This window comes from Archocentrus centrarchus, chromosome 16 (assembly GCF_007364275.1).
Source record: "Archocentrus centrarchus isolate MPI-CPG fArcCen1 chromosome 16, fArcCen1, whole genome shotgun sequence".
NCBI lineage: Eukaryota > Metazoa > Chordata > Actinopteri > Cichliformes > Cichlidae > Archocentrus > Archocentrus centrarchus.
Window position 1 is genome coordinate 3,944,077 of NC_044361.1, and position 22,708 is coordinate 3,966,784.

The window sequence follows — 22,708 nt, forward strand, 5'->3', positions numbered from 1 at the left end:
GTCAGGGATGAGTTGTTGTCCCAAGTGGAGGAGTTTAAGTATCCTGGGGTCTTGTTCACAAGGGGAGAGGGGAGCGGGAGATTGACAGAAAGATTTGGGGCATGGATGCAGTGGATGCACCTATGGTCACAAGCTTTGGATCGTGCCCAAAAGAACTAGATTGTGGATGCGAGGGGCACAAATGAGCTTTCTCTGAAGGGTGGCTGACCTCTCAATAGAGATAAGGTGAGGAGTTCAGTCATTTGTGCGGGGCTCAGTGACTGCTCCTCCACATTGAGCCAGTTGTGGTGGTTCGGGCATCCGATAAGGATGCCACTTGTGTGCCTCCTGGTTGAGGCATTTTAGCCATGTCCTACCAGGAGGAGGCCCCGGGGTAGACTCAGGGTACACTGGCGAATGTATATCTCTTGACTGGCCTGGGAATGCCTCAGTGTTCCCCTGGATAAACTGGCTGGGTAAGGGGAGGTCATGCCTTCTCTGTCTAGGCTGCTAACCCCACAACCCAGACCCAGATAAGCAGAAGAAAATAGATGGATGGGCAACTATTAACTGTAGTGGTACCTTATGAGATAGTGGCTCCATAGCATAGCGGTTTACAACTTTGCCTAGCAGGCAAAAGATCACTGGTTCAGTCCTGGGAGGAGACCAATCCCTTGGAGGCTGCGTCAGGAAGGGCATCCGGCATAACATCTGCCAAATCAAACATGAGGAGCTTCCTGCTGTGGTGGCCCCTAGTGAATAAGGGAGCAACTGAGAGTAGATCGGTCATGGAAACCCATGCCATGAAGCCCCTGGTGTACAGTTTTTGTGCTGATGTTAATTCCAGAGGAGGTTTGAAACTCTGCAGTCACTGAGTCAGCAAAGCGTTGGAGACTTTTACGCAGTATCCGACAAAATGTTTGTTCATAGTGTATACCATGGCTATCCTAGACAAGATAATGATAACAAAAAAGAAACAACTGTGCCAGAAATGTTAAATGAACAGTTCAACGCATCTATGTATGTTAAGATCTGTCTACTGTATTCCAAATCATTTGCCCTAGTCTTATTAACGGGTTGCACACATTGTACTCCCTTTTTTTTTCCCCATGGTGTCCAGCAAAAAAAAAACAAACAAAAAAAAAAAACACTCTTCTGCTTGCTTTTACAATGTCATCATCATGTTTTCTGTCTGTAGTATTGCAATTCATGTAAGTCCACATCTTTGACTTTGCATCAGCAGCTGTTTATGAACACATGCAGAAACTGAATTGGTTGTCTGAACTATACAGCTGTCAACACTTAAAGGCAAACTGCAGAAATCCATCAGTTTTACCAGTTTTTCAGAAGTGGAAAAGAAACATCATTTAAGAAGACATTTGTGTCGCCATGGGAACTACCCAGAATCCTCTTCAGCTGGGCAAAAAGAAAAATTTGGAAACACCAAAAGAGACAGCTTGGCTCCTTATTCCTGCTCTATTCCAGTGACTTAAAGCAACATTTGCTGCTATTAAGATAACTCACCAAAATCTTCAAAACTACCAGCAGGTGAGCTTTACTGCAGGCAATGGAGGAACTAAGTTTACCACAAAGTGTGTGTAAAAGATGGACATAATCACAATCACAATCCTTTGGTTTGTGTTCTTCAGTTCTGAAGCCTTGAGTTTAGTATTTTGGCCATTGCTAATTTGGCACTTTTAAACAGTACATGACCATGTCTGGATAGGAGGACTGAGTTGATCAGGAGGAGATTGGAGGTTTGAAGTCACACCAGGTGTTTAGGCTGCACGATTTTTTTTTTTTTTTAAATGACATGAGCACCATTCCTGTGTGTTGCTTCCTGCCCTCCTCATCTGCTCTGTGCATCTTTATGTGACTTTGGTAAAACAAACAGACAAACAAACAAACAAAAAATTACAAAATAAAATTTTAAAAAAGTACAACAGGTGCTGTTTTTAGCAAAGGTTCTAAAATGGACTGCAATGGGTTTAGCTGAACTACAACAAGTAGGGGTTACAGCATCATTGAGTATAACCATACATACACAAAACAAGTGAGCACTGCATGCCCACAGAAAGTTGTGCTTGACAATGTAACAAGGCTATAAATCTTACCTTGATTTATTTTCTATTTTGCTTTAAACTGTACAATAGTTTATATAATGCATATGGTGCAGTATTGGAAGATACTTTAAACTAGAAATAGAGATCACATAATCCTCAAAACAGAGTTCACTGGAGTATTTAATCAAGCAAGACTTTTCTCTACTTTTTAAAATATTTTTTAAACAATCAGCACAGCTGATAGCCAGCCCCCCGCGACCCTGAAAAGGGTAAACGGAAGAGAATGGTTGGATGGAATCAGCAGTATCAGAGCCTTCTGATACCTCTGATTACAGGTTTAAGGTATTTTTGCTTTTCAGGCGGGGGGGGGGGGGGGGGGGGGGGGGGGGGGGCAATTACAGTTCTTTTATATCCATGTACCTGAAAGTGGCAAGAATAAGTAGAACCAAAAAAAACAATCTCTCCACCTATGCTACAGTTGTACTTACCTCTGTAGGCACAGCCAGCGAAGGCACAAGGGGCTTCACACAGTTGTACCTCTGTAATGTCACCATGACGGCACAGCGAAACAGCTCCAGGACAGCTGAAGTTGGCCTGAACATAAGCAACAACCAATCAAGGTGGAATAATTGCATTTTAATGTGAACTAACTTCAATTTCCTGTGCTGATCAAATAGAGTTGATGAGGACAGTCATGGTCTATTTGGAGTACTGTGGTACTTGGGTCAAGTGAGTTTAATCTTACATTCACTCACAACTGAATGTGTGTATAGTTAGAATGTGTCTTTGTATTTTTTCAGTTGCCTTTAGTGAATTTCACAAGCTTAATATGCTGAGTTTTATTTGGGAACAATGAGGGGAAATAAAAAAAAAGATCCAACAAGCTAATGCAATGATCTTGGTTTAGTTACTGAGAAGACGGGTGCATATTTCCTTACTAAATAGCCCCACTGGAATATTAATATTGGCTGAACTAATCTTCAGACCTTCGACTCTGGGCTGGCAAAAGGTTTCTCTTCTCAGAGAGTCTGATTACTTTTAGAACCCAAAAGAGGTTGGACTAGGGAAAAAAAAAACTATAAACAGATAAAAACAACCAACCTGGTATTTCTACTTTAAAGTTTAATAGTCTACATAATACATTTTGTGACCCTTCAAATTCAGTCTTTGGGTGGCTGCCTCCTTAAGCTTGAGAACCAGTTCTAAAGCCAGACCAGTCCGCTCTCTTGCTTTTTCTCTAACCTTTATCTCCCAAGACAGTTTTTTCACTGTCGCCTCTAATTTTTAAATCCTCTAAATGCTTCTGTGAAAATGAATCCATAACCAAATGTCTGTACTGTACCTCTGGTCGATGAGGAAGCCTAGAGATGTGAGAGTGAGCAGAACATAGCCAGTCATACCCAGAATAGTTAACTGGGACAGCATCTAGGATTGAGATACATTTGCATACCATGAGAAATGCGGTCAGGAAAAAATACATTAGAATCAAACCCTTAAATCAATATCATGGCCGGTCAAGTTACGATCACAAGAGACCTTACTGGGAGAGCAGTCATAAACCGCAGAGCTGTAATGCCAACCAAAACATGTCTGACCTTCAGAATAAGTGTACTGGCACACACGATATGCTGCCTCTTACTTTACACTGACATGCCTAGTTTACATAGACGCTCTAATCATCCCAGATGGGTCTTGACAGAGGACTTCACCACAGTTGAAGAGACTGTAGTTTGAATCCCCTAAATGGAGCCAAAACAACCAACCTCGGAGCAGATATCCAATGCAGATTCTCATTGACCTTTCCAAGCTATTTGGAACATACACACAAACGGACTTGCATAAACACATAGAACGTGATGTACGGTCTAATCTGTGTTCTCTAACCTTTGGCCTTGGCTAAAGGCAGCAGTTGGAAAGCTACTGTCTCCTGAGGATGCTGTGGGCTGTCAGCTTAGGTTTATATTTCTCTGACACTCAATGCAGAGCCTTACAGCCAAATCTCACTTACTGCTCCCATACTGTGGATACCCAGAAGACCATCTCTAGCCAGCATTAAAAAAAAAAACAACCCATCAACAGGATGCAATAAAACTGTATTTCAATATGTTTATCCAAGCCGTAATCTGTATGTCCCCATAAGCACAATATTATCAGCAGCTTCTTACAGGAACACAGAGGAATGATAAAATTATACTTTCCATGAATTAAACAGGGGAATAATTTGAGTTTGGTTCATCTATGAAAGACTGAATGAAAGTCACTCCAGACTGTCAAAGTTTATTAAGGCATATTAATCACTGCAATGGAGTTCAAGGGCTATGGATACAGTTATTTTTGGTAAGAGGTGTAATGAGAGGAGAATTATTGTGGTATCTGAGGTTATGTGAACTTATCTGCATTTAATAACCCAAGGGGCTCAGCAGACCAGACGTGTTTGGTCACACAATCTTTTTGTTTGTTTGGTTGACTTTCTATCATGCAGGGGGCATGCAGCTGAGTCACTACACTCGAGAGGAATTCCTCCATAAATCCCTCAGTGTCATCCAGTCACATTTCATTTCCAGGACTTTTTAAAGCAATCCTTTTGTCGTGGTGATTTTTAACGTGATCAAGTAGAAACCTACAGCAAGAGGTCAGAAATTAACAGCTGGTGGCAGGGCTGCACTGTAAGCAATGGATGTGATTGTGTTATGTTGTCCCTTGAGACAAGGCAAATTAACTAATTACCCAGGCCATTATTTTAGCTGTGCGTGACGAAGGCTGGTGGAACAGAAAACATACCAGTGCCTCAGTTGTGAAATGTTATTTCAGTCAATTTAACAGGTAATAATTATTCAGATAAACATGTGATGATGTTATTCTGAACTATATTAGAGGAGAGTTTATCTAACCAACCCTTAAATGGGATGATAAAATAGCAGATGCCTGTTAGCAATGTAACAGCTCTACAGACTATATTGTTCAAAAATAACCATACACCTGAATAAACACCTCTAAAATAGTTTCAGCAATAAATTAATTAAATAAAAATTATCATTTCAGATTTTATAGATAGAACTGATCGCAGGTTTACTGTAGTAGATTCATAGACTGTATATAAACGATGGAAACAGCTACTGGGTCTGAAAAGTGACGTGAATGCAAAGTGCTGTAAACCTGTATTCTTTCTAATGGCCAGCAGGGGGTGATTCCTCTTGTAGCAAAAAGAGTTGTGTGGAAGTCTATCACTTCTTGGGACAACCTGTTTTTTTCTGATGTTTTCAATAAGACACAAATCTGACAATTGGCTCTATTAACACAACATGATGTAAATTATGGTAATGCTAGTAGAGTCAAAAGGAAAGAAACTAGGGTATGCCTTACTGTGTGATTCATTGGCCCTCATTGGCTCTCTTACAGTCAAAAAACACTGAGTTTAAGGCTTCGCAATAGTACTTCACATGGGACATGGTCTATGATTAGACTATATCAATTTTAGTTAAATCTATCCAATAAACTAGCAACAGTGCACTTATATACAGTAAATGGACTAAAGTACTGGGCCATGTACACATTACACCGACAAGAGCTGCTTAGCTATGGAAACCGATGCCATGAAGCTCCTGGTGCACGGCCTTTCTGCTGATGTTAATGCCAAAGGAGGTCTGGAACTCTGCAGTTATTAAATCAGCAGAGCGTTGGCGACTATTACAGGCTAGCAACCCCGCTCTGTAACTTTAGATGGTCTGCTGTTTCAAGGCTTACATTGCCAGGTGCTTGAATTTATACACCTGTAGCAATGGGATTGAAAACACCTTAATTCAAAGATTAAGAGGCGTGGCTCAATACTTTTGTCTATATAATGAATATTAATGTACTTATGGTAATTAGCATAGATTTCAAAAGCATGAATTAATGAATGAAAAACCTAGTTAATTTATTTTTTTAACACATGGACTCTTAGAAAAGAGATTATTTCACTCTTAGTCTGCGTATAGAAGTGATGAGGACAAACTAGCATTTTTTTAATGAAAAAAACCCCAAACCACCAGAAAGTGAGCAGTCAAAATGTTACTTACTGTGTCCAACATAATTTGTTATCATAGCATGTAACATATTTGGGCTTTTGTTGCTCTTTATTGCTTTCAGTTCAAATTCACTGCAAAGTACCAATGTCCAAATGTTGCACACAAAAACAGACACTTTAAGTGTGTGTGGGTTTGTGGGGGTGGGGATCTGATGGTCAATTTCCCTCACTGCCTTTAATAATAACTGTTTAAAATACCTACCTGTAAAGCATATACACTGGCTTGATGATGATGTAACTGAAGAGTAGCGTCACCTGTTTAAAATAGCCATGTTTTCATGGCTTCGAATTAATGCAAAGCCCATAAAATGTCCGGCAGCGTGTCTTCAATTGTCAAGCTAAATAAGCAGCTAGCGAACATGTGAGTATAAATACATAACAGTGACATGATTTATTGTTGGGCCAAGGACCTCACTTTGTTATTTTCTCTCCAAGTCCTGATTGCTGCATCCTGAAGGCTATTTGGTTTGGGAAATGGTTGACTCGACAATTAAGGCGTTTGTGTTCACTGCTGGACCACCAGCTGGTGTTTCACTTGCCAAGAGGGAGGGGATCCCTCGACAATGCAAAGGAGGTGTGTGTGTGTGTATGTGTGTGTGTGTGTGTGAGAGAGGTGACCACAACTGACAGAGCCCCACAGAGGTAGCGATCAGGAAAAAAAAGAAGACAGGGCATTTTATTTAGAGTTTGAAGAGGCTGGGTGTGACAGCACTTTCTGGCTAACCAAAACTGTGCCTGGGGGGAAAAGCTTTCCAAAGATAACTGCTGGGGAGGTTTTTCCTTTTTTTTTTTCCTGAAGAAGGAGGAAGGGGGTCTTTTGGCTTGTCGAGTGGAAAATAATAGACAAGGTTGCTCTAAAGGGGAATGCCGATCCGTCATTCTGTCATGATGTTAGACACAGCTAGTCTTTTTCTGCTGGCTAAGTAGAGGACTCTGCTCCACTATGGAGCAGCCACAACAAACTGCATAATTGGATGAATCAGTGTTGGCAAACAAACACGTAAAACTCGAGACAGTCTCAAATTAAGAACTCTGGACCACCTTGCCATACTTTGAGGGATTACGGTAGCCTAAACATATCAGTGCTTAGTCCAAACTATCCCTATATAACTATATAACTGACAAATTCAACCGAAAAAAAAGGAATCAAAAAATTTGTCTCTCCTTCAGAAGTACTATTAAGGCAGCGTGTGACCCTCGCAATTCAATTTAAGGAAAATCATTTACAGTTTGTCTAATATAACAAATACATACCATCTTGTTTTCGAACAAATCATGGTAAGTCCTCAGCACCAGCAGGAAATGCATGACCACATAAACTTGTAAGGCCAGCGACCAACTGGGATCATGAGGCACTTCCTTTCCGGTAACCTGCACATGGAAAAACAAACGTGTTTAATTCCCCGAACCCTGATATTTCTGAACAGATCCTCACACCAGCCAGCATGCCTTTAATACTAACTTTAACAGTTTCATGTCACACTGTGCTTTTTGATATTTAGTTCCCCAAATCCCTATAAATAACCTTTCCAAAAACATAATATTAAGTATTCTATTTCTGGCTTCAATGATAACTGAAGCCATAATCCAGTGAGATGAAGTACCCACTATCAACACTGTTTCAAATCTTCATCTGAAAATAATATCTTCACTAAGGTGGATTTTGTTAGTCATATTTTGTTGATTTCATATTTTTTTGTGTTCATACTAGCAACACTTGTTAAATATTCTCAGCCATCTGTGCTTCCTCACATACTCTGTGGTATTCACATAAAGGATATCACAATAACAGATCTCTGCTTCACAATTATTCTGACATTATCACAATGTTCTAAATAGAAATCAGCAAATATTTTTCGCTAAGCTACTTTAGCCTTCTCTTATGTTAACATTTATCGTGTTTTCTTTATTGGCAAATTAATTAGACTCTTAAATGTACATAGAGAGCTTCTAAGCATAACTGTGCAAAAGCATACAAAAAAATAACACAATTATGTGTGCATTATTGGCACTATCAGTTTATTTTATGTTTCAATATTAAAGTTTGTCAGTACAAGGGTATCGTGATTCCCCTTAATTACATGGAACCTAACTGGTGGAAAATGTGTCCTGTACCAGCAACTATACCAAAGTTTTTAGTATCATCATGTTCTGATTTCATTTAATTTCATCAGACATTATGCATACAGACACTCTACACTGTACACATGCAAAGATACATTCATCTCCAAACCAGCAATGCACCCCTGCTGAGAATCACTGCTCTAAACGACTGCATGCAGGTGCATTTATGCTCCCTAACATTTCTGTTCAGCTCGCCTTAGTGAAACTTTCTTTGAACAGGAACAAACATTGTTGGACTCAGACACTTAGCGCTCTCGTATGATGTGAGAATATAATCAAATTGTTTATTAGAGTGGTATAACGTTAGCTTATGACCAGCTGTTGTTTAGCCGACTCGTTGTCAGCTGTCTGGAGGCGGGAGGGTCGCACGTCTGATCTGCTGACAATAAGTAACTGTGACAATATTAGAAATAAATCAACATGTTTGTGCATGTTTTTGTGTGGTAAAGCCCTGACTTCAATTCAAGCCACATACATAAAATGTGATTAAGCAGAACAGCGATGTCCATCTCGGCCACTGCATTCAAGATGGCGGGGCAACATGGTGGCTTCCACCTGCTTCTATGTGTTTTTAATGGATTAATTCTATGTTTATGAGAAGATGTAATTACACACTAATAAATGTATATTTATAATTACAACTTTTTTTCTATTACATAAAAACAACAGCACTTTTAACAGCTGCACCTTGTATTAGTTTTCTTTAAAAAAAAAAATCAAGCCCATAGTTCTCAGTGTGCAAAGAGAAAAACACTTTAAGGGTACTGTGTCTGATGTACAACAGAACATAAGCTGAAACAAAACAATAAGCTGAAAGATTCCATCATCTCACATTATGTTAACAGACGGGACTGCAGAGAAAAGCTTGCAACAACCAAACTTTCTTCTCTAAATGCGCGTCACCGTTTGACATCATGTTCAGTGCGTGCATGCATCATTTCCAGCAAATCATCTGAATCACGCATTACAAAAGCATACTCTACCAGGAACAATACAAACAAAGAGTGAAGAATGCAAAAGCACTCAGTGGCTAACTCTGAGAGTACGCCAGGTTTATGACATGCTGAGGAGGGTGGGGGTTATACTGAAAAGACAAAAAGCAGCATTAATGCAGGAGGTGAATAAAGGATATGATAAACAGTGATGGAAAAGGCTAAACTTCAATGCAAATCACTGAAGATCTTGTGTAGCCAATGTGCTTTTCTTCAAAAGGACCTTTTCTCACTTTAGTTTCCTACAGTACAAGTGGAATTTCAGAACTGGTGAAAATTAGCTTGTTGTTTTCCATTTACATAGTTATCTGGGATTTATTGGGTGCAGTGGTTTCCCCTAAACACTGAGGAATATCTGAGTCCTTCTGTAAGAATTCCCTGAGTCATTTGACCTGTTTTTGTCTGCCCTTCTGTCCAAGACAATAAGTAATTAGCTCAGTGCGCTTTATGGGAATGAAATACAGAAATAAGTGGCCAATCATCGATGCCTGTTTTTCATTCAGGGGGTTTCCCAGGATTTTGAGGGACCAAACCATCATAAGTGGGTTCCCCCCCATAATCCCATCCCCTACCCTGTAGGTATTCGGGTCTGCTGCTCTGCTTATTCTCAAAGAGCTCAAACACGCTGAACCCTTTTTCCTCTTTCACTCCCCTCTTTTTTTTTCCTTCTTCTTTTTTCTTTCCTTCACCAGCAGATATCAAGAAGTGGCCGCCTACATAAAGCCTTTCAAGATATTTCAGTTCCAGCTCTGACCATGTTTAGAATTACCCTGCTAGATTTAAAGAGCCAATTTAATCGTGAAGGCAAAGGAGACATTTTTTTTTCTTTTTTTCTGAAGCACGAGGGAACTAAATATGTGACACCATCAGCGTTATTTCAAAGCTAACCACCGGGGCATTCAGCTGGAGCCTGTATTTCTTTCTGCATACACACACACACAGACATGCACGCACACGCACATTTACGCTCAACTGCAAGTGGTTTTATTCACGCAGACTGTGTTTAAAGACAGTGAAACTCAACTTATTGTGTCGCCTCTACAAAGGCTTTGCAGCTTTTATTTGATGTGGCAGTTTCTTGTAAAACTGGTAGAATATATGAGTCCTTCAATAAGGAATGCTCTGAGTCATTTAGGCCTGTGTTTTGTGTGTGTCAAAATGACGGGTAATGAAGCATGAGGGCACTTTGTCCTTAGAAGTGATACAAACCTTTGGATTGTCGACGTGGTCGCCCAACCGACGTTTTCCAGGCTTCCAACTTGGACCATTGAGGAACGTTAACAATTTGTTGCTGATAGTTTTGTAGGCCTGGGATTTTTCCCATAAATACAAGTAGTAGTGCAACTAAAAGAAAAAAAAATTCAACACAAATTAGATACCAACATACACTGAAACACTACATTTACCTGATGAATGCTAACAAAGGAATAAGTGCAATAATCCTAGAATGAATGTTTCTGTTTTCATTGGGCAGGGCATTGCTCATGCAGCGCTCTGCCAATAGTGATGGCAGCAAAAATAATCATAACATCCACCTGGCATTACATTTTATTGGCCTCTTTCACCTCAGCTGGGCAGTTTGTTTAGAGTAGAGTAATAATGTTATGGTTACAAAATGGCCACTCGGCCAGCGAGGGAAACATGAGCTCACACCTCATCTGCTGAAGGTGTTTATACCCAGATGGAGGTGAGCTGCTTGACCAATGGCCAACTTGTGGTAGCCACATCATCGATGAAAGATAAGACTAACCTGCACATAGAGGATTTCAAATCTTTTGATAGGGAAAACCAGGCCGTACACCACTTTTTCTGTTTCTAGAGCAAAGGTACCTGAGGAGGATATCGACAGTTATGTGCAAAACAAAAATAATATGAATCTCAAAACTTGGAAGAATACAGCAAGGTCGACACTGACAACCATTAAACAGTTCAACATGTTTACACTAAGAAAACTTGTGATTAATTCCATGTTTATCTTTCTGGTGACCAAATATTTATTTCAAATATTTTTTTCATCTTTAAGCTATTTGTCTCTCCAACCATCTGCTAAATGCTCTACAAAGTTCACCAGCTTTCTGATGCTCAGTTGATCGAACCAACACAATAAAACTGGAAAATAAAATGAAATGAAGTAAAAGAAGCTAAAATTCTCAGAGGGTTTGTAACTAACATGAAACAATGATGACTTCAGCCTCGCGAAAATGTAAAAATGAAAATGCTGCACAGGGAAATATTGCTGTGGGTCAGATGACCTTTGCATATACATTTGACTAACTTTTACTGGAACAAATACTATGAAGACAGCACCGTAGCTGAAATTCAAAACCTATTCAACCTCTTAGAACCATCAGCAACTACACAAAGAATAGTGGGTTTCTTTTAGAAGCTCAAGATTTAAACAGATAACGTACACAGACATATGAGTTCACACTGTTACAGTTTACTTCCTTCTTGTCACCACTGTAGTAATGGGTGATACCTGAATTTTTCAAGGCCAAGCATCACACACACGTCTGTACATTCTCAGTCATTCAGGTCATGGTATTCTCAAGCATTTGCGCTGAAGGTCACTGGGCTTTTTTAGGTTCATTAAGACATTTCACCCCTCACCTGAGAGGTTTCTTCAGTTCTAAAAACTAAAGGGGAGTCCTAGGTATTAAACCCCTCGAGGGTTATCACCCTTAGAAGAAGAGACATTCCCTTGAGGATGCTAAATGTTCACATTTTAGACCGAGAAGACACACACTTGTCCACTGTTATTACCAGACAGAAGTACATGACACCGAGTATCACCACAACACAGTCATGACATCCTTTTCCAGGTATTTCAACCCCCACTCACACCTTGACCCATAAGACCTTAAGAACTTCTGTCTTGGGAGGACATGGCAATGTCTCGCAGCGAATCCACACCTTGGCACCATAATGACCCATGCCTTGAATCACATCCTGGCTCATGTGGCCCTTAAGTACTCACATGATGACAGGGTGGGTCACCCATTCTCAAGACCACCTCCCAGGGAACAACCCCATTAGGGGACTTTCCATCAGTTTTTAGAACTGAAGAAGACCCTCAGGTGAGAGGTGAAATGTCTTCATGAACCAAAAAAGTCCAGTTGCCTTCAACTAAAGTATTTAAGCCTATCAAAGATAGACAGAAAAAGGTTACTACATCATTTCATGTCTGTGTGGTGTGAACTGATCCTACTGTACTGAATAGTGATACAGTTGATGCAACTCAGTACTGATCCAACTGTCACATCCACCAATGCAATCACAGACTAAAAGTCACAGTCATAAAGAAGGTATCCAAAAGAAAATTAGGAATCAAGAAGGAAAAAACAGTCAGAAGATTATTTTAAAGGACTTTTTCTTACCAAATAATCTGTCCCAAATGATCAGAATTCCACCATAGTTCTTGTCAATGCAATAAAGGTTCCTCCCTGTTGAGTTTGCATTCGTGAGGTTACTGCAGAAATTATTTACATCTTCAAAACCAATTTCTATTATCTCAGTGATATTTTTTCCTACATTAGATTGTATATAAAACTCTTTGGAAATAACTCTGATCCACAATACGACTCTGACGTGTGCAATAATCCATCGTTCAGTCCTTATTAAAATGTTTTCTATAAACACCATAAGGGTAGATAAAATTAAAGTTATCTTACCATGATGAACTCTGTGGTGTTTTGGGGTATTGAAGATCCACTCGAGAGGTCCAAGGTCTCTGATCAGCTGAAAGAAAGACAGAAAATTAACTTTAAAGTAATAACTGCTTACATTAACCATATACAAATTAAAATACACAAATGAAGCTTCTTTATTTGGTGTAACTGTTGAAATGTGTAAATGGCGATTAATATGCAAAGATGTTTTTTCTTGTTTATCCACCAGTACATAAGACATAAAAAAAATTTAAGGCAATAACCCTAACCCTAACTTGTTATGATTCTCCATCTCTCAGAGAAACCAGAATGCCATATTTTCTTCTCGTTGTTACCAGTAGCACAACTCCCTGTTTGTCCCGACACCAGATTAATGACTGTACTTCACAACAAATTTTTTGGAACAACTGGCAAACCACAAAACCAAGCTCAGCCAGCAATCTTAGCAGATCAGATGTCGTCAGTGCAGGCCAACATCAGCTGATATCTAAGCTCTTTCAGCCGGCATGCCTTAGTTTTAAGCTTTACTGTCATACGCACAAGAAAGAAAACAGTTTAAAGTATGCAGTTGGTGCCAACTGTACAAGCTGCTGTGCAAACCCACTTACATCCCAGCTCTTCCATTTGATGCCACTTCAGACGTATGTCAGTGTCATGTCTGCTGTTTATTAACGCCTGTGTGTGCATATCAAGGGGCAGATAGCTCCCAAAACAGAGACATAGCACCAAATATATATTACTGTATATGAAATAATCCTGTTTGGACTGAAGTGGCATTTGATTAACCGTTGGCATCTGATATAACTGGTTTGATGGGGAAAACATACCAGTGCCTCAGTTGTGAAATGTTATTTCAGTCAATTTAACAGGTAATAATTATTCAGATAAACATGTGATGATGTTATTCTGAACTATATTAGAGGAGAGTTTATCTAACCAACCCTTAAATGGGATGATAAAATAGCAGATGCCTGTTAGCAATGTAACAGCTCTACAGACTATATTGTTCAAAAATAACCATACACCTGAATAAACACCTCTAAAATAGTTTCAGCAATAAATTAATTAAATAAAAATTATCATTTCAGATTTTATAGATAGAACTGATCGCAGCTACTGGGTCTGAAAAGTGACGTGAATGCAAAGTGCCGTAAACCTGTATTCTTTCTAATGGCCAGCAGGGGGTGATTCCTCTTGTAGCAAAAGGAGTTGTGTGGAAGTCTATCACTCCTTGGGACAACCTGTTTTTTTCTGATGTTTTCAATAAGACACAAATCTGACAATTGGCTCTATTAACACAACATGATGTAAATTATGGTAATGCTAGTAGAGTCAAAAGGAAAGAAACTAGGGTATGCCTTACTGTGTGATTCATTGGCCCTCATTGGCTCTCTTACAGTCAAAAAACACTGAGTTTAAGGCTTCGCAATATGGTAAATATGGAAATAACTCTGATCCACAATACGACTCTGACGTGTGCAATAATCCATTGTTCAGTCCTTATTAAAATGTTTTCTATAAACACCATAAGGGTAGATAAAATTAAAGTTATCTTACCATGATGAACTCTGTGGTGTTTTGGGGTATTGAACAAGAAAGCACAAGAAAGAAAACAGTTTAAAGTATGCAGTTGGTGCCAACTGTACAAGCTGCTGTGCAAACCCACTTACATGTACATCCCAGCTCTTCCATTTGATGCCACTTCAGACGTATGTCAGTGTCATGTCTGCTGTTTATTAACGCCTGTGTGTGCATATCAAGGGGCAGATAGCTCCCAAAACAGAGACATATAGCACCAAATATATATTGCTGTATATGAAATAATCCTGTTTGGACTGAAGTGGCATTTGATTAACCGTTGGCATCTGATATAACTGGTTTGATGGGGCAGTAAAATAGTCATATGGCTACCAAAGAGTAAACTGTCAATGATCACGATCATTTTTGGTGAAAATCTGGATGCCTTAAAAATATTTTATGCATGGATGCACAATGAAAATAATTTGGATAATCTTTATATCTAAATTAGTGCCAAAAAAGCAAAATATTTTAGTAATTTACTGGTTGACGTCTTACTCTAGCCCTTAAGATCACTTTCAAGAATTCATAACACCCACAATTGCCATTTGTTGCCCTCATTAACAAGCTAAAGAGAGTTAATTTCTTCAATAAAGAACACCGTTTACATTATGGTGCTGTTAGCACAACTACAGTGGTGGGAAAGAGACTTGGTGGAGAGAGCAGAACACTGCTGAAAATGGTTAAAGTCATTTGCACACACCCACACAGCCACTATCCACATGTGGTCTACTCTGACACCCTTAAGGTTCAATGCATCATGAATACATTTTGTGCAAATTATTCATTTTTTGTTGGAAGGTACCAAACTGATTCATCAGTGAGTCATTATAGATTAGGTCACACAGAGCATTTCAGACAGTTCATGTTTCTCTTTTGGTTGTAACTCGGATATTTTGATGGATCACATCAATATGACAGGCAGAAATGTGCACGGTTGGACAGAATTTCTTAGTGATTCATTATTTCCAAGTAATGGCCGTGTCTGGCAGCCGAGCGTGAGAGTTTTATCTTGAATGAAAGGGGTCTCCACCACTTCGCTCCAGCTCTGAAGCTGCAGTGAATAGTGAGCCAGTAAATTACTTGACATCAAAAAAAAAAGGCCTATAAAGAAGGCATAAATTACATCCCTCAGAAAATTGTGACTATTATGACTGTTCTCACTAATAGTGCACTAAAAGATGGAGGGCGTTCCAAATCCATTCATTCCCTCTAACGATCGTGGGGATTGTAAAAGTGATAGTCTCAGTCACTTTAAAGGCAGACAGAATGGTCATGCTTCTGTTTGGAATATTTCATAAAATCTCATTATTTTTTTTATTGAATACAGGTTTCATTGCAATGCAGTCTACAAAAGAGTCACTTAACAGACAGATCATCATTGGCCCAGAGAGACAGACAACTTTAAAGACTTAATAAAAACAAAAAGTCTGTAAACAATGAACACATTAATTCAAGTAATATAACTGCGTAGTGCTACATAGTGACTGAAAATATTTGATAATTGTATTATACAAGTAGAATTAATACCTTGTTGACTAAACAATCAAGTTTCGGCCATGTTTATGTCACTGAATAATAGTCAAAGTGTTGCCCCAGACATGTTGTCAGAAAATGAATGAAAAAACAAATACAGCAATAAAATTAATCAAAGTATAAGGAATTGAAATCTGTGGAAGAATTCCTCAGCAGCAAGGTGAGTGGTAATTCTAAACATGTAATTTCTATGTCCAGGTAACTGCTGAAAATAAAATTTAGATAATGCTTCAAAACAACTGCCCAACATGCCTGAAGGTGTTTCAAGTTGGTTCAATTCAATTTTATTTATACAGCATCAAAAAAGACCATACAACGGTACAGAGGAAAACCCCAACAATCAGAGGACCCCCACCCCCAAAAATAGTTAGGGCTATGATCAAGCTTATAGTTAGGGCTGGATCAGGTGACCCTGAACCACCCCTAACTATAAGCTTGATCATAAAGGAAAGTTTTAAGCCTAATCTTAAAAATAGAGAGGGTGTCTGTCTCCTGAATCCAAGCTGGAAGCTGGTTCCACAGAAGAGGGGCCTGAAAGCTGAAGGCTCTGCCTCCCATTCTACTCTTAAGTATCCTAGGAACCACAAGTAAGCCAGCAGTCTGAGAGTGAAGTGCTCTATTGGGGTGATATGGTACTATGAGGTCTTTGAGATAAGATGGTGCCTGATTATTCAAGACCTTGTAGGTGAGGAGAAGTATTTTAAATTCTATTCTAGATTTAACAGGGAGCCAATGAAGAGAAGCCAATATGGGAGAAATCTGCTCTCTCTTTCTAGTCCCTGTCAGTACTCTAGCTGCAGCATTTTGGATCAGCTGAAGGCTTTTCAGGGAGCTTTTAGGACAGCCTGATAATAATGAATTACAATAGTCCAGCCTAGAAGTAATAAATGCATGAATTAGCTTTTCAGCATCAGTCTGAGAAAGGATGTTTCTAATTTTAGAAATACTGCGCAAATGCAAAAACAAGCAGTCCTACATATTTGTTTATTGTGTGCACTGAAGGACATATCCTGGTCAAAAATGACTCCAAGATTACTCACAGTGTTACTGGAGGTCAAAGTAATGCAGAGTAAATATCTGGTTTGACACCATGTTTCTAAGATTTGTGGGGCCGAGTACAAGAATTTCAGTTTTATCTGAATTTAGAAGCAGGAAATTAGAGGTCATCCAGGCCTTAATGTCTTTAAGACTTTCCTGCAGTTTAACTAATTGATGTTTGTCATCTGGCTTCATGGATAGATAAAGCTGAGTATCATCTGCATAACAATAAAAATTGATGCAATGCTTTCTATTAATACTGCCTAAAGGAAGCATGTATACGCAATACATCTATGGTCACTAATAATGTGCATGCAGTTTAATAAAAAAAAAATTAAAACATGATAGGTGTCTCATTAAGATAATGATAGCTGCTATTATAGGAAAATGTATGTCACTGCAAACTTTTAAACAGTAAAATTATCCTCTTTATAATGAACTGACACCAAATCTTTCATGAATACACACATCTAGTTAAAAAGTAAGAAAGGATATGGACAACTACTCTGTTAGGATTAAAATTAGGACCTTGTTTCAGCATTTTTCCACAGGAAAAAAAAAGACATACACTGCTGATTATTTAATCCACGTGTTTAGTATTTACCTCGGTGTGGATCCAGAATTGGTAGAGCAGGTTTAATTGTATGTGAACAGCAAATATGGATGGAGGTACAGCCAGAGCCATCGGCAAATAGAAAATCTGAAGAAAGAAAGAACGAACATAATAGTTGTTTAAGAATTCTCCTGCAACATCTCCATAGTACAACTTCACAGGGTCCTAATAAGGTTGACCCGTAAGCCTGTTTTTTATTAAAAGGTGCCCAGTAATGCTTTTATTGTAGGGTTTATTTTTTTCTTATTGAAATATTGTGTTACTTACCAGCCACAGCTCCCCAGGTAACAATCTCCTGTAAATCTATGTAAATCTATATTTTGACATTCCAAATCAGTTCTTTTTAAAACCCTTTGTGCAGTCAGAGATTTGAGACTTGAACCTTTCAAACATATGAAACACTGTTTTTTAAATTGGTATTTCTGTTCCATCCATTGTTATGTTTTTAACAATAGGTTACAAATACAGTATAAATTCTTAGTTAGAAAAAGCTACAGTAAAACAGATGACTTCTGTGGCTTTTAACAAACGTTACTCAGACAGAGGTTAACGGTGTATTTGGTGGAGACTTATTTCCAGCAGAGTTGGTGGTCGAAACTATTTACAGCAGTAGGATGATGCTTGAGTGATTGTGTCAAAATAAACTAGTGTGTGTGATCATGGTAATGAAGAAACATGTCACCTAGTACAAAAGCGTGACTCACTGATTTGTTTTTAATAGTTTTTGAACAACAAGGCAGCTCTATGGCGCAGAGAGCTAAAATGCCTCAAGCCTTGGATATGCAAACAATACTTGTTAGTGGGTTTCACTAAGTCATTATTCAGGGTTTACCACAAATTTAGACCGTATTTGTATTTGTGGAGTTAGCAGGGATCAGCCTTCAGCTGATCCCTTCCTTAAAGAAATTAATATCACTGTATCTACTTGTCACAATAAAATCAGCTGTCTCTTCATTGAACTCATCCCACCAACCTAAAACTACTTCTAGTGACAGCTGGTAGTCCCAGTTCTACTTTGCAGCCTTGGTAAGCTCTTCAGGTTTGTATCTGGCACAGGTTCTGTTAGAGTGACTCTCCAGCTCAGAGCAAATTTCTAGAGCACAACAAGGACTAAAAGCTGCAATCCACTACAGTGGACTCAGAGATTTTCTGACTGTGGAATAAGGGACTCTTTGGGGGTAGCTAGCTTGTTAGCTGTGGCTCACTTTTCAAATTACAACTATTACTATTACCTATCTACACATGCATTCATGTAGTCTGACAAATAAACATATATCTGTGTTTAAAACAGTGTCATTTTAATAGGACATATCCTTTAAAGGCTGAATATTACCTTACCCATGAGGTAAACTGCTGGCTGACAGATTGTCTAAGGGCAGTGGTAAGGTTGTAGTACTCTGAACTGTGATGGACCTGGTGAGCAGCCCAAAGGACAGCAACCTCTGAAGAACAAACAATCACACAAAAATACACGACTGTTAAAAATTGAACGGCAACCATGCACCCTCCTACATATGATTCATGCACAAGCCTCAAAGCCTCTCAGTACAACAAATAATTTATCCCAATCAATCAAACCCTGCTCCTTCTCCAAATAAGCAACTATGCACTTTCATCCCCAGAAGGAGTCATCATAACCTGGCCAGCTGTGATGAAAACCTGAGGCCTGAGCCTAGCTGGCCATGGGTGGGGGTGGGGGGGTAGGCTATTATGACTACGGGGGTATTTGGCTGCAGCTGGTTAGCGTCCAGTTTGATGTCCCAGTGCTCCAGTTTACATTCCTCTGCTGTGTTGTGATACTTGCTACATTAATATCTGTGTTACACTTCATTTTAACATCCAAAGGGAACATGCTTGTTAAGTTTCACTGGATCTCCAGGCCGTTTCCGGACCACCCCGTCTGGTCTGTGCTTTTTGGCACCTCCTGGCCACTTTGGCTTCTGCTGCTGTACAAGGAGAACGGTAACCTTCAAATACTCCAGAACCACACGGCCCTATATGGGGACTATGTATAGTAATGTATTCCTTATAATAAAAGCCCCAGCTATTAAATGGGGTTTAAGTTTCATATGGCAGCCTTGATGTGTAATGCGATTTGTCAAACGATTACATTCGAGTTAAATTAGGCATTGGGATGTGTGAATGTGGTCATGTTGGCGTGGTTGAAGAGAAAATGTCAAGCTTAGAATCATGTCTGACATTGCGCACACACACACACACGAGATTATTCTTAGCGCAATGATGACACTTTATATTGATTTTTAAACATTCATCTCATTTGTTTTCCATCTGGGTTTGCCAACTCTGGAATTACCAGGACTTCTATACTGATCACTCAAATGTGGTTGATGTTCATGTAAGAGACACAAAGACACATCCATGCACTTTTGTGACTACCGTATCGCTGAAGGGGAGGTTAAGCCTGTTCTGGGTGACATATATGGCCAAATTAGAGTAGCAATTAATGTAAGCATGCCTCTAGAGTGTGGCAGGAATGCAAACTTCACACAGAATAGGATATTCAAACCAGGAACCTTGCTGTCAGGCAACAGTGTCAGCCACTTCACGACCGCCCCTCACGGGCTGTTCTTTTCATGCCTCTGTTGAAGACGCAGAAATCAATCACAATCCAGGCTGGAAAAAGTATGAGAACTTCTGTGTTAATAACTTCTCCAAATTAATTTAAGAATACTGAAAAACAGATTGCAACATTACCTACCAATACATAAAGGGGTAATTGGTCTGATTACTGACAAAGTTATTTATTGTTATTTATTGATTGGCTGGAGCTTATCCCAGCTGTCATAGGGTGAAAGGCAGGGTGCACCCTGTATAGGTCGCCAGCCTGTCGCAAGACTAAAACAGAGAGACAGACAACCATTCACATGCACATTCACACCTATGGGCAATTTAGAATCACCAATTAACCTAACCCCACTAACTGCATATCTTTGGACTGTGGGAGTACCCGGAGAAAACCCACACGGACATGCAAACTCCACACAGAAAGGCCACAGCCAAGGTGGATTCAAACCCAGACCTACTGAAGGAGCCATTAATTCAAAATTGTATCACCAGACAAACAGACAGCTGAGGTGCTGAGACATGACCTGAAAAGAGAAGTTCAATCGAGACTTGTAGAAATTCTGACAGAATGACATAAAATTATCTCCTAATAACTTTTAAGTCTCACAAGCAGCTACAGGAAATGTGTGATGGAGGAAGTTCAATGAGTTACCAAATTATTGTATTAAATTACTCTGTGACACAAAATGTACAACTGTATGTGTGTAATTAGGTTAAGCAAATTCTGCCCCGACTATGAATTTTACTCAAAGATCAGACCACACGGAGTTCACAACTGTAACTGTATATCCCCGCCATAACGGATCTGCCCACTGTGCAATAATTACTGCCTTCTATTTAAAGATAATCATTTAAAAATTACATCTTTAACTCTTCCTTTCTCTCCGCTTCACAAACTTGTGAATTGTATCGAGGCAGACAGTCGTAAAACAATAATGGGTCGAGGGCCCGCTGCACCTGAACAAACACTGCTGAAAACTGAAGGTGAGCGCTGTGAGAGTAGAGGAGCACTACTACTACTACTACTACTACTACTACTACTACTAGAGGTGGAATTCCTCAAGAGTTTCAGAAACCCTGAGTGAAAGCTACCACTCCTGAGCAATACTCCACACCTCTCTTATTTAACAAGGTTATTGCTGGACTTCAGCAGGTGTGAGAGAATAAATGTCATGGGGAATATTTTTGGAAGTGTCACACGTAGTGTTAAACAGCATATTTTGGATTGAGTCGAAAAGGAAGCAAAAGGGTTGGATTTTATTTCAAACTTTATTAGACCTCTCAGTGCCGCTGACAAATCTGCCGACGAGGCAGAGGAGAGAAGTGTGGGAGGAGAGGAAGAGGGGAGGAGAGTGAGTGAACTACAACAGTCAAGCACAAAAATTATGACATTTCTTCCGTTCTGAACCACAGGGTATTCAAAGATGAACTGTCCTGCTAAGAGACATATTCAGAGGATAATCCAGTCTTTGTTCAATTCCAGCAGCCTGAAGCTTTCACTTTTTTTCTTCTAACTGGAGTCATGCTTGGCGGGGTTCAGGACTAAGGGCGGCTAAGATTGATGTTTGTTGTCATTGATAGGAAGTTGGAACAGCTAGGCTTCACTGCAAGCCCATGTCCTCATCTCTGGACTCGGCGGGACACTGCATAGTTTGGCAGGGTCTATTCAGGAGGGAAGTCCTGTTAATGGTGAGAACCAGTGCCACAGAGCCCACGTTCCCAGCAAGAGCACAGAAATGCTAAGGACAGCCCTTCCATCTGGTCTCCAATGAGCCTTAACTCAGGATTTCTCAGGAATAGCAAGGATGAGCGCATGCTAATCAGCTGATAGACATTTATGACACTTCATACCACACCACAGGAAAATACATGTTTGTGATTGGTTGTCAGCTCTCCAGTAAACTCAGGGAAGCCTAAAAAAATGCCACAGCCTTGCTCAACCATTTACTCCATTCCATATCAATGTAAGTGCAGGCATTAAAACCAGTTGCATGTTGACTCTTCATTCATTTCAATTTTATTTATTGTCAGTTCACAACATTTGTGACCTTTGGGCACTTTATACTATAAGGATAAAAACTTCAACATCCAGACAATCCCCTATGTGCAAGCACTCGGCATTGGTGGAGAGGAAGAAATATTTTTTCCAACAAGAGACTTTCAGCAGAACCTGTTTCAGGGAGAAGCCACCAACTGCCATGGCATTTGGATGTGAGAATAAGATTACTGAAAAAGGGAGCATGAAAACACAAAGAAAGTTATGATTGTGACACGCAATACTGGCATAAAATCACACAAGTGAAACAAGGTAGTAGTTGAGTGCTCAGTGGACCATTGGAAGCCCTCAGCAGATTGAGCCTACAGCAGCACAACTGGTTCAGGGTCACCTGATCTGCCCCCAACTATAAGCTTTATCAAAGATTTTAAGCCCAGTCATAAAAGTCAAAAAGGGTGTATGTCTCTCG

The 22,708-nt window shown here is 39.6% G+C and overlaps 1 protein-coding gene across 2 annotated transcripts in view; it reads right to left on the bottom strand.

Annotated features, from left to right (window-relative positions):
* The window catches only part of agmo (alkylglycerol monooxygenase), a 65,180-nt gene that overhangs the window by 16,155 nt on the left and 26,317 nt on the right, over positions 1 to 22,708 (bottom strand). The window contains exons 4-12 of one of the 2 annotated variants that reach the window (XM_030750374.1): positions 17,649 to 17,744; positions 14,450 to 14,460; positions 12,896 to 12,962; positions 12,602 to 12,667; positions 10,975 to 11,054; positions 10,434 to 10,568; positions 7,363 to 7,479; positions 3,385 to 3,467; positions 2,531 to 2,636 (exon numbers count right to left, since the gene is read on the bottom strand). In XM_030750374.1, the coding sequence (XP_030606234.1) occupies positions 2,531 to 2,636; positions 3,385 to 3,467; positions 7,363 to 7,479; positions 10,434 to 10,568; positions 10,975 to 11,054; positions 12,602 to 12,667; positions 12,896 to 12,962; positions 14,450 to 14,460; positions 17,649 to 17,744 (761 nt within the window). Of the gene's footprint in view, positions 1 to 2,530; positions 2,637 to 3,384; positions 3,468 to 7,362; positions 7,480 to 10,433; positions 10,569 to 10,974; positions 11,055 to 12,601; positions 12,668 to 12,895; positions 12,963 to 14,449; positions 14,461 to 17,648; positions 17,745 to 18,995; positions 19,100 to 22,708 lie in introns of both variants that reach the window. The other variant, XM_030750372.1, reaches the window with a different exon arrangement.